This window comes from Sphaeramia orbicularis, chromosome 6, assembly GCF_902148855.1.
Source record: "Sphaeramia orbicularis chromosome 6, fSphaOr1.1, whole genome shotgun sequence".
In the NCBI taxonomy this organism is placed as follows: Eukaryota; Metazoa; Chordata; class Actinopteri; order Kurtiformes; family Apogonidae; genus Sphaeramia; species Sphaeramia orbicularis.
The window spans coordinates 4,500,681-4,512,707 of NC_043962.1; the positions used below are offsets into that span (position 1 = coordinate 4,500,681).

Consider the following 12,027-nt stretch of genomic DNA (forward strand, 5'->3'; position numbering starts at 1 on the left):
TTATTTTAAAGGATAGTTTTTACATGTGAACATTTTTATTGTGTAATTTTTTACTTTTTTCACTCAAACAGAAAAGTCTGGAGATGACATTATTTCTTCTTATTATGAGAGGTTACGGAAAGCAATTTGGAATTTTATACTGCGTTTAAGTCATTCTAGGAATGTTGTGATTTTTACAATTGTTAACTCTGACTTTTTTTACTGATTCTACACTTGTTAAATACCGGCACCAGCATCTTTATACTTGTTATTGAAGATAGGGTGTGTGTACACATGTCGTTTTTACATTTATAACCCTTTTTTAATGCTCATTATACTCTATGGACTGTAACTACTTACATGTCTGATACAAATAAATAAATAAATACATTTATAGATTATTTATGTGTTTTTATTTTACTGGTCTGACCCAGTTCAGATCACAGTGGGCTGAATGTGGACCCTGAACTAAAATAAGTTTGACACCCTTACATCGAAGGCAGCAGCATGTGAATAGTGTGCTGAATATTTGTGCCGACAGTCCGTAAATGCCTCATGGTACCACGCAGCCATGGTAACCGTGAGACGCTAAGCTAACGGCAACATGGCGCGGTTCCTGCTACTTTAGCGGCTAATGGAAACAATACGTGTAGCTAATAATAATGTTTAAGAACATATTTTCCTGATAGATACCTCTCACACGAGTCATGTCTTAAGTTCGTTATTTGTCGCTTGTCTGAATTTTACTCAAAGTTACTTCTCCGTGGTTTTCAACTTAGCTAACAGCTAACTAGCATCTGTCTGTTATGCTAGTTAGCCGGTTAGTTGACAGAAGTACAACTCTGGTGGACTACTGAACGAAAGCTGTTGAACGCTCCCCATGGCTTTCTATGAAGTCTATTCCCACCCGGCTTTGATTCGGTACAAAACGAGTGTTTGTACGAAAGCCACACTGTTTCTGGTAGTTGTTGTTTGCCTCACATACATCCCACCTCTGCTGGTTGCCTACAGGAGCCAAGGTACAGACACACTATTAGACTGGTCTGCTTTTATTACTGCAAGGATGTGTATGCACAACTGTTAAAAGCTACATGGTTTCAGGTTTCTGGATAAAGAGAAGCGCCTATGAGGAACAGCCGGTGGTCAGGTTTCAGTACCAGACTTTACTGGTGGCAGCTACCAGTACTGATGGGGACTATGTGGCCTGGAGCACCTTCCCTCACCTCAACAACATGCTTGGATCCAGACTTCGCATCCCGTCTGTCTCTGTAAGAATATATTTAACACAGACAGAAAATGTCCACCTCTGAGTCCTGTCAACTGTGTTATATAATATGTAATATTTCAGTTTAATATGACAGATTTATTAACCTTTATTTAAAAATCGTCTAATTTTAGGCGTATTAATAATTTAGAAAAAAAATAACTTAGAGGTAGAACATTTAAAATCATAGTCATGGATTTAGAAAAAAAAAAAAAAAAAACATAATCAAACAGATTCTTTAATTTCTCATTTTCTTTAGCCTTAGAGCCAAGCGCTTTATAAAAAAAAAAAAAAAAAAACGAAGAAAAAAAAGTTTTAAATGAGAATAAAACATGCAAATACACTTGAATACCCACCTTCAGTTCTCCTGGTTGTAGATGTATATGATCTGTGTTTGTTTTGTTTATTCTAGGCTCATATTAAGTCAAATATAACAGGTGACAGTAATGAACCTTAAAGCTTTTCTTCTTTATTTCAATAATAATAATAATAATAATAATAATAATAATAATAAGACATTTTATTTATAGGTGCCTTTCAGGACATTCAAGGTCACCGTACAAATTTGTTAAAAATAAATAAAACACAATTAAAATTACACATATACATATATATTGTACGTACCAAGAACCCGCCTGAAGACTAAAGGTGACAGAGCCTTTTCTGTGACAGGTCCAAGGTTCTGGAACTCTCTGCCCCAACATTTCACATGTGCACAGTCTGTTGAACATTTTAAATCTATTCTAAAGAAGCACCTACACTACCAGGCAAAAGTTTGGACTCACCTGGTTTTTCTTTATTTTCATGACTATTTCCATTGTAGATTCTCACTGAAGGCATCAAAACTATGAATGAACACATATGGAATTATGTAGTTTAAAAAGATGTGACAAAACTCAAAGCATGTTTTATATTTTAGATTCTTCAAAATAGCCACATTTTGCTTTTATTACTGCTTTGTGCATTCTTGGCATTCTCTCAATGAGCTTCATGAGGTAGTCACCTGAAATGTTTTCCAAAAGTCTGGAAGGAGTTCCAAATGATGCTGAGCAATTGTTGGCCATCTATGGTCCATCTCATGTCATTTAAATAAGAAGATGAGTCCAAACTTTTGCCTGGTAGTGTATTTGCACTGGCTTCTAATACACGTGTATGGCTTTAATTTGTTTTATCTTCTGGTTGTATTTTTAGAGACTAATTATCTTATTATTGTGTATCTTTTTTTTTTTATCAGTTTTGGCATATCTTATCTTTTATATCCATAAATTTTTATTGTTTTATTATGTTTTATATTTTGGCCTATATCCTTGTACAGCACTTTGGACACTTTGCGTTGTTGTAGAAATAAACCAGACTTTGATCTTGACCTTGACCCTATTACACCAGGAAAAAACGGGTTGAGATTAAAAATGTCTTTTGCAGGAGTGTCGAGGCCAAGACAGCAGCAGCAGAAGTTATAGACTATTAAAAGACACTTCATCCATATATCTACAACAAAACACATACTAAAACTCCATTCTAAAACCATAAATATAACATTATAACATTACACACCATCAATAATTTAAAAAATACTAGAAGTGTAACATCAGTGTTCCTTAAAAGCATCTCAAAGCAGAAACCGGTTCAATCAGTTAGAAAAACATCTACATCCAGATTTATCCTTTTATTGTTCATTTAAAATGACTTTGAATGTATTTAAATGGACCAGATCCTTCAGTTTTAGATGAGATGTAGAAGAGATTCATTGTTTTTTATTAGTGGTTTGAAAACAGGCATTGGACAAACAAAAAAATAAACTCTTTCTTTCTTTCTTTGCTCATATGATGCAGGTGAGAGAAGAGGACAAGAACCAGGATGGGAAGTTGGACCTCCTGAATTTTCAGCTGGAGCTGCCGCTAAAACCTGATGAACAGGTTTACAGCATCCAGCTACTGCTCACCTTCAGCTACCAGCTCTTTGTATGTATCATGTCCAAAGCACACACTTTAGATTCATTCACACTGCAGTTTCCTACTGTTCAGTTCAGATTTTGGGATAAAATCCATTTTTGTTAGGTGGTTTTTACATTATATTGTAAATGCGATGCTATCAGACTCATGTGTGAACAGTCTACGATCTTGAAGTGACATCACATGCATCACACTGTGTTTATTGAAGTAAATATGGATTTTTCTGGGTCCCGCTTCCTTCAGTACAGACACATCTGTCATGACATCTGTTGCATTTCATTGATGCAAAAGTCAGATGAAATGATAAAATTATATTTACAAAAACAAGCAAAAAATGAACAAAATTCTCAAAAAGTAAGAAAGATTTGCCAAAACTGATCAAAATTCTCATGCATTTTAAGAAAATTCCCATTTATTCATAAACTATAAGAAAAATGGGCCAAAAATGAAAAAAATTGATCACATATTAAGAAAATTTTGTTAATGTTCTCCTCATGTTTTCCATTTTTGGCTCATTTATCATAAATTTAATGAAAAACAAGACAAAAATTAACAAAATTATCAATAAAATGAAGAAAACTAGTGAAAAATGAACAAAATGATCACAAATTAAGATCATTTTGTTCATTTTTGGCTCATTTATCATAAATATAAAGAAAAACTACCAAAATATGGCTCTTTCCGGGTCCTGCCTCCATCAGCGCAGAACTATGACATCTGTTGCACTTTATCTGACTTTTACATCATTGAAATGACCGCTCAGTCTGAAGTCACATTCCAAAATATCAGACATGAATCTGATTTAGGACCAGATGTGAACGTGTCCTGGTTCACCTGGTTGGACTGCCTTCTCCTCGTATCAGCGTTTGTGTTTGTTGTTGACCCTTACAGGAGTGTTTGTGTGTTTGTGTTGTGCAGCGGATGTCTACGGTGGTGATGCAGAGTCTGGCCTATGTTCAGTATTCTTCTTCAGTCCCTGGATCCAAACTGTTCATCAATGGAGACCTGAGGCTTCAGCAGAGGACGCCCCTGCCCCACCGAGGCCTCTACAACATCTACAATGTGAGACCACGTCAACTCATCTTTCATTCTGGTCACTGTGTCCTGCACTTTGTCTTCAATACACTATATGGACAAAAGTATGTAGACACGTCAAATTTGGGTGTTTCTTTTCTAACAGGGGTCTGGGATACAAAACAGTAAATATCACTGCATTGGTTAGTTTGGTTTAAATTGTTATCTTTGCTTCTGAAATGCCTCAGAGATGGTTTTGACTTAATTTCTCTCAGTTTTGATTTTGTTTTGGTTTTGTTGTTGTTTTTAATCCATGACTATGATTTTAAATTTTCTAAATTTCTAAAATATCACTTAGGAAGAAAATGCTCCCATTAAACTTTAAGGAAATATTTATGTTTATCTGTTGAATCATCATGAACAGGACATCTTACAGCTGTAGACATGATGTGTCCCAATATTTATGTCCATATATTTTATAAACATCAATATTTCCTTAAAGTTTAATGGTAGATTTTTCTTCCTCAGTGAGATGTGAAGTAAAGTAGATGGTTAGTTGTGGTAGAAAATTATTATTTACAGTCAGAGCATGAAAAATATTTGAGAAATTTCGAGGTAGAACATTTAAAATTTAAAGACGTTCAAAAAGAAACACCTGAATTCAACGTGTCCGCATACTTTTGTCCATAGAGGAAATTGCAATTCTTCTGAGGTAAAATCTTATTTTTTATTTGCAAGTGAGCCCCGACCTCTACAGAGTGTCGCATCAGTCTGAGTCCTAACCCTAACTACGGACCACAGATACCAGATGTTATATCTTCTTGTCAGTTACCATAACCTTAGTTCTTCAGTTCTATCTTTACTGAACAGATGTGACAAGACGGACACCAGTTATCTGATAAGTACCAGGTCAACCGTCACAGACATGCCATCTGCTCACTAAAAATAAAAATATGTAAAATATGTAAGTGTAGATGACATAGACCATGAATACAGGTCCAAAGGCAAAGGCGTAGTTACAGACTCAACTCAACTTTATTTCTAAAACAAACAGCACAGTTGGCCAAAGTGCTGCACACAGACATAAAAACAAATAAAAACACATAAAAGAATGAATAAAATTAATAAAAGTAGCTATACATTAAAACAATAAAAGCCGACCTCTCACACTCAGACATAAAAAGACCAAAAATTCCATTACAGCAGACAGACAGATGGATAGGTAGGTAGATTCACAGTACTTACATGTCACTTTTAAATTTCTTTTTCTTGCCATGTTTGTAAAGCAGCAGAAGTATAAACTTACAGTCGAGGAAAAAAGTATTAGACCATCAAAAGCCATCAAAAACAATAGTTCTGCAATCCAGTACTAACTTATGTGTGTGTCATGTGACTAAAACAGACAGAAAAAAAACAGGGAATGCCTAAAAACACTTTTTTTGTCAGTACAATGTCATAGATACTGATGGAAGAACTGAAGGGATTTTGGTTTTTATCAAGAAAACATGTTAAATGGATAGATATCAGCTCTGAAAATAAACTACTATGAGCTATTTTTGTCCTTATCATTATATTTGTCCAAACAAATGAACCTGTAGTTGTACCAGGCATTAAAATGAACAAGAAATTGAAGAAAAGAAGAGTGGTCTAATAATTTTTTCCACGACTTTAGAAGTTTCCATTAAACACAACTCAGATGAGTCTGTTTAGATCAAGAACAGAACAAAACTATGCAGTTAAATTTCTCTTAAAACACTTCCATTACCGTTCTCGATTTTCCTCATCCTTATATTTTTTCCTTTAAACCAGTGATTCTCAACTGGTGGGTCACGGCCCAAAAGTGGGTCCAAACCCCTTTTTAGTGGGTCAGGGGCCTTTGTCTGGGTTGAAATAATGTTAATAAACCAATCGTGTGCTTTGTTTTTTATGGAGCTGAGCGCCGTCCATTCACACTCCCCAACAGTAGGTGGCAGTAATGTGCTGTAATGATAATTAACACCAGACATTTAACAACATAAAAGAAGAATCAAACATTCATATTCATGTCATAGAGAAACTCAGGTTTGACGACGACCACATCAGATACGGTTTTACCTACACTGGACAAAACCTCAGTGTGTTTAATTCTGGAAAAAGTGACTGAATGAACTTTTAATTTGTAACTTTTTAGTTTTGGTTCAAATGGACCTAATTTAGCATAAAAGGGAATATTTCCATATTTATCATCGCCACCTGCTGGTCAGTTTGGTTTCTCATTAAACTGGTCTTCTGTGTTTTCATGCTGTGATATTCTATTTGATCTCAGGTTCAAAATGCACCATCTTTATTAAATACATTTGAGAACTTTAACTTTGGGTCGTGTCTTATCATTGAGGGGTGATGGTGGGTGCTGAAGCCAGAGCAGTTGAGAACCACTGCTTTAACTCTTTAAAACCTGACGTGTCATCTCTGACTCACCCTGCACATATGCAGTTTGAATTGAACTGAAAAATCTTTAACGTTGCATTTTGGTTTGCAACAGAAGTGTACATATCTCACATTTCACCAAAACAATCAATCGCACATAATAGAATAAATGGATGGATGTAACTCTTCACTGTTTCTGTTTCTGAAACCTGAGATGTTGCACTGTATAGGATTTATTGAGTCATTACGGTAATTTCACTCACGCCTGTCCTAGAAGCTAGAGAAGAAGGAATTTTAGTAGTATTATAACATGCATTAAATTGTAAATAATCATCTAAATTTTGAAAGACCTGGAAAAATGGTCAAATGGACTCACTCAGCATACTTTCTAAGCTTTTAATTAATCAAAATAAGAAAAGAAAACTCCAGGTGGACCGTTTTAGGCTTAGGGTTTAAAGGGTTTTTAAACTGGTTTATGTTTCTACTTTGCTTTAATTCATCCGTTGGACTGTTCCATTATTTAACCCTAACTGTTCTGACCCAACACATTTATACATTCAGTTCATCTCCTTCTGTCTCTGAGAAGAATTTCTACATTTTAAAGCCACATTTATTAGGATGTTGCTGCCTGAGGTCTAATGTCTGTGTGTTTTTCTTCTTTGCGTTTTCCCAGGTGTCGGTGATCGATGGTTCCAGTCCATTTGCAGCTTCATACGACCTCGAAAACATCATTCAAATGTACCAGGACAGAAACCGTACGTTGACAACAGCTCTGACTTTGCTCCTTATTTTCTCTCAGACTGAATCTCCAGTGTTCTTCAAACCCACTGACAGTTCCATGTTTGTCTGGTTCCGTTCCAGTGTCCACGGTCCTGTCCTGTCCCATGCCGGTCTGGACCGTCGGACGAGCGGCTGCTTCTCCGTTTCAGCTGAAGGCTCAGATCCGCTACCCCCTGGAGCTCATTACATATCCTTCAGATCAAACCTTTACATGTCAGCTGTTCTAGTACGCACAGTTTTATCCTTTCAGACCAAATGTGAATGAACATGAACAAATACCCGTAAAGAGTAAAACATTTTCTTTTTTATTCTTTTCGTGAAGTTATTGTGATGATGTGATGTATTCTTGATCGATGAAGTGTAACTCGGACTCAGTGTGTGAAACATTGCACCCGCTCAAAGGTGATTTAAACAGGAAGGGAAAGAGGATAATAATAATGGATTATATTTATATAGCGCTTTTCTATGAACACAAACTCAAAGTGCACAGTGGATCCATTACACTGGTCTACAAGGAAAATGCTTCCAGAATAAAAGTAATGAAATTTTACCACATGAGAGTCACTGATGAAGAAAAATCAAGTAAACAATGCTGGTTGGCTGAACTTTCCAAGATACAGCCTTGGGTCAAAATGTGAAATTCAAGAATTAATGAGAGAATGGGTTTGACTCAAAAGGAATATTTGTCTCAGAGCTACAAGATTACAACAGCACATGACTGGGACAGAGTGGGATTCAAACCGCCAACCCTTTGATTATTGGACAACCCGCTCTACCATCTGAGCCATGGCCACCCCCAAAAGAGGAGATGTAAATGTAAACATTTTCTTAATGTAATTTTACTTTTTTCACTTTAAAACACATAGAAAAGTTTGTTATTTCTCATTATTTATCAATCAGTCAATTTATAACAACATTTAAAATTGACAATTCATTTACAAGAACATTTTTTACATTTTGTAACAGGACACCCCAGAGGCAGTCCTCAGCTTATAAATGGGGGCCTTAAACATGTGATAAGAGACACAACTTACATTATAATCTTTAATAAATTCAGATGTTCATGCGCATTTATAGGTTATTATGTTGTTTTATGTATTGTATTTTACTGGTCTGACCCACTTTAGGTCATATTGGTCTGAATGTGGAACCTGAACTAAAATGAGTTCGACACCTCTGCTGTTGAACTAAATCTGTGTCAATGACGCTCATTTAATACAGTGAGTCAAAGCTCAGGTGTCAGCTGGTAACAGTGGATCTGATTTAAGTGACCTGACCCTTGAACCCACTCACCTCATGTGTTATTTTGTACATTTTCACTCATGCTGTACCGCTGTCTGTGCCTTAACCTTCCTCTACTTATCGTCCCGGCTTCTGGGAAACCATTAAATTTGCCTGGATTCAGTACGTCAGTGTTCTTCTCATCTTCCTCTGGGTCTTTGAACGCATCCAGAGATTTGTTTTTCAGAACCAAGTTCTAACTACTGTACCCATCCCACTGGGGAAACCTCACCTCTCATGACCACAGGTACGTACACTATATGGACAAAAGTATGTGGACACGTTGAATTCAGGTGTTTGTTTTCTAACAGGAGTCTGGGATACAAAACAATAATGACTAATGTAATAATATAGTTTTATATTGGGATGAATATCATTGCATTGGTTAGTTTGGGTTAAATTGTTATCTTTGCTTCTAAAATGCCTCAGAGATGGTTTGGACTGAATTTCTCTCAGCATTGATTTAGTTTCCTTTTTTTTTTTTTGTTTTTTTTTTTTTATCCATGACTATGATTTCAAATATTTTACCTCTAAATTTCTAAAATATCACTTAGGAAGAAAAATCTCCCATTAAACTTTAAGTAAATATTTATGTTTAATCTCAAATCATCATGAACAGGACATTTTACAGCTGTAGACATAATGTGTCCCAGTATTTATGCCCATATAGTTTATAAACATCAATATTTCCTTAAAGATTAATGGGAGATTTTGTTTTTTTAATCCATGACTATGATTTTAAATGTTCTACCTGTAAATTTCTCAAATATTTTACATGTTCTGACTGTAAATAATCATTTTTTACCATAACTAACCATCGACTTTCTTCACATCTCACTGAGGAAGAAAAATCTACCATTAAACTTTAAGGAAATATTAATGTTTTTATTTTAATTCATCATGAACAGGACATCTTACAGCTGTAGACATGATGTGTTCCAATATTTATGTCCATATATTTTCTAAACATCAATATTTAATTCAGTTAATTTGTAAAAAAAAAAAAAAATCATGCAAAAATGAACTGATTTTGAATTCTAAATTTCTAACCCAATACAAATTGTGAAAAATAATATGACTTTTTATAACCTGAAGTGCAAAGTGTGGATAATATGCTCACCTGGATGCTGGAAGGGTAAACTAGTAGTATTGTAACATTAAGGAGCTGAAGTTAAGCCTTGTTGTTGCAGCCCAGTCTGTTTTATCTGTTTTACCCCAGTGTCTAAGTCACACATTTACCCTCATGTGTTTCCACAGGAGGTGAAAAAAACCACATCAACTGCTGAATATTTGGCTCGTCTTTACGCCTTCATACTTCTGTGACATGAACATCAGACATAAAAGCACAAAGATTGATTCATGTGTTCATCTGTTCCTGAACAGGTTTGTACAGGAGTCAGGCGGATTCCTCAAAAACACCTTTTCTCTTTTGATGCTGAAAAAAACATGAAAGACGTTTTATATTTTTATCATTTGTATGTTTATGAGAATTTTGTAACAGTAGAGAAACATCCTGTCCCCCGTGTTAGTCTGTACATAGTATTTGGGGATAATAAACAATAAATACATGTCCATTTTTGGTCTTTCTAACTTCATGTAACGTCTAATTTATATGGATCTTATGTCTTAACAGTGTAGGTAGGTAGGTAGGTAGGTAGGTAGGTAGGTAGGTAGGTAGGTAGGTAGGTAGATAGATAGATAGATAGATAGATAGATAGATAGATAGATAGATAGATAGATAGATAGATAGATAGATAGATAGATAGATAGATAGATAGATAGATAGATAGATAGATAGATAGATAGATAGATAGATAGATGTACACATATCAGAAATATTACAAGACATTTTGGTGTTCTTTTTGCCCATTTGAAACATGTGTTTATATGGGTGTATTTGTGGGGATGCCACCTGGATTGGGGGTGGGGGGGCAAGTTCACAATTGTGTAAGAAATGATAAATAAAGTTAAAAAAAAAAATATTGCAAGACAAAAAGGAAAGAAAATCGTAATTAAATTAACTATAAAAACAATGAAAAACTGGTCTTTGCACATTAGAAAATACAAGTAGAAATAATAAAGTAGAAATAATAAATAACAACTGGGGGTACATGAAGGCACTCCAGGGGTACGGGAGATTTTGAAATATATTTAAAAAGTAGCATCCATGCAAAAATCCTTTAAAAATAATTATTAAATTAATTAAATATCTCAGAAAAATATTTAAGTTCATAAAATGTATTTATATTCAGTAGACTATTCAATTTCATCCTCCTAAAAGCCCAGAGTCTCCCCCATACCAGAATGGTTCGACCCAACCTGTCACATGCCACCTAGCGTCACCTGTCAATCACTTGAAAACTCAAAAAATGGAGTCATGTTTGAAGCGTAACTCTTTTTGCGAACAGATCTTTACTTTGATCCCAAAGGAGGACACTTTATGTTGATAATTATTTTTATGTGCACAAATCTTTATTTATAATTAAGTTGATTCTTTCTTTCTTTTTTTAGTTATATCTTTTTATTTCCAAATAGTTCAAGAGAGACCATTACAAATGGAGTTCCAAAGTTGAATAAATCAGACACTGATGGCACAGCACTCTGTTTTAAGTCTTTTTTTTTTTTTTTTTTTTCAACCAAAAATGCTTTGCACTGGTTAAGGGGTACATGACTGAAAAAAGGTTGAGAACCACTGTTCTAAGGTACACAATATATACATATACAGTTTAATAATAGCAAAACTACTAATGATAATTAGAATAAATAAAGGAATAAAGTCAGAATATGATAATAATAATAGTAAGGAAACTAAATTACCAACAACAAACAAACATCGCACACTGAAATAAACAACATAAACAACATCGCACCCCAGAACTACAGAGTTGTACATGTTTCCATGTTGTCAGTTTTACAGCGCCACAGTGAAGGGGGTCTGGTCCAGATCTGAATGAAATATGGCCCATGGATGGTAGACGCTGTACTTCAAACATATGAGCCATGACATGACCGTATCTCAACAACTGTACAACCTGTTCTACAGCAGACCAGTTTATGTTCATACAGTCGACTCAGATGGAGCTGCGTCATCGGCCATACGGGGAAAGTTTCCTGGATTCTGTTCAGGACTCTTTACTTTATCAGAATCAGAATCAGAATACATTAAATTATTGTGTATTACAGCTCCTCCATGCAAGTATAATTAAAGTAGAGGGAAAAATATACACACATGTATATATACACAACTCTAAATATGCATATACAACACTATTAAACACAGAACAGCAATTTGTACAATATGTACTAGACAATATATTATTAATATGATAATTAAGAAATATATGTAGATGA

At 34.9% G+C, this 12,027-nt stretch overlaps 1 protein-coding gene across 1 annotated transcript; it reads left to right on the forward strand.

The window, feature by feature from the left end:
- The first annotated feature begins 528 nt into the window (after positions 1 to 528).
- Positions 529 to 10,248, forward strand: LOC115421461 (transmembrane protein 231-like). Its single transcript, XM_030137364.1, has 8 exons — positions 529 to 998; positions 1,081 to 1,247; positions 3,076 to 3,204; positions 4,114 to 4,257; positions 7,289 to 7,370; positions 7,477 to 7,582; positions 8,755 to 8,923; positions 9,934 to 10,248. The coding sequence occupies exons 1-7, from the start codon at positions 860 to 862 to the stop codon at positions 8,915 to 8,917; spliced, it is 930 nt and encodes a 309-aa protein (XP_029993224.1). The 5' UTR covers positions 529 to 859; the 3' UTR covers positions 8,918 to 8,923; positions 9,934 to 10,248.
- Positions 10,249 to 12,027: the final 1,779 nt, after the last annotated feature.

What these genes read in the sequence shown, in the direction of transcription:
- LOC115421461 (XM_030137364.1), top strand. Translation starts at nt 860, where the DNA reads ATGGCTTTCTATGAAGTCTATTCCCACCCGGCTTTGATTCGGTACAAA. An exon ending in GGTTGCCTACAGGAGCCAAG is followed by an intron (nt 999 to 1,080) that starts GTACAGACACAC and finishes ACATGGTTTCAG; the next exon opens with GTTTCTGGATAAAGAGAAGC. An exon ending in GCCTCTACAACATCTACAAT is followed by an intron (nt 4,258 to 7,288) that starts GTGAGACCACGT and finishes GCGTTTTCCCAG; the next exon opens with GTGTCGGTGATCGATGGTTC.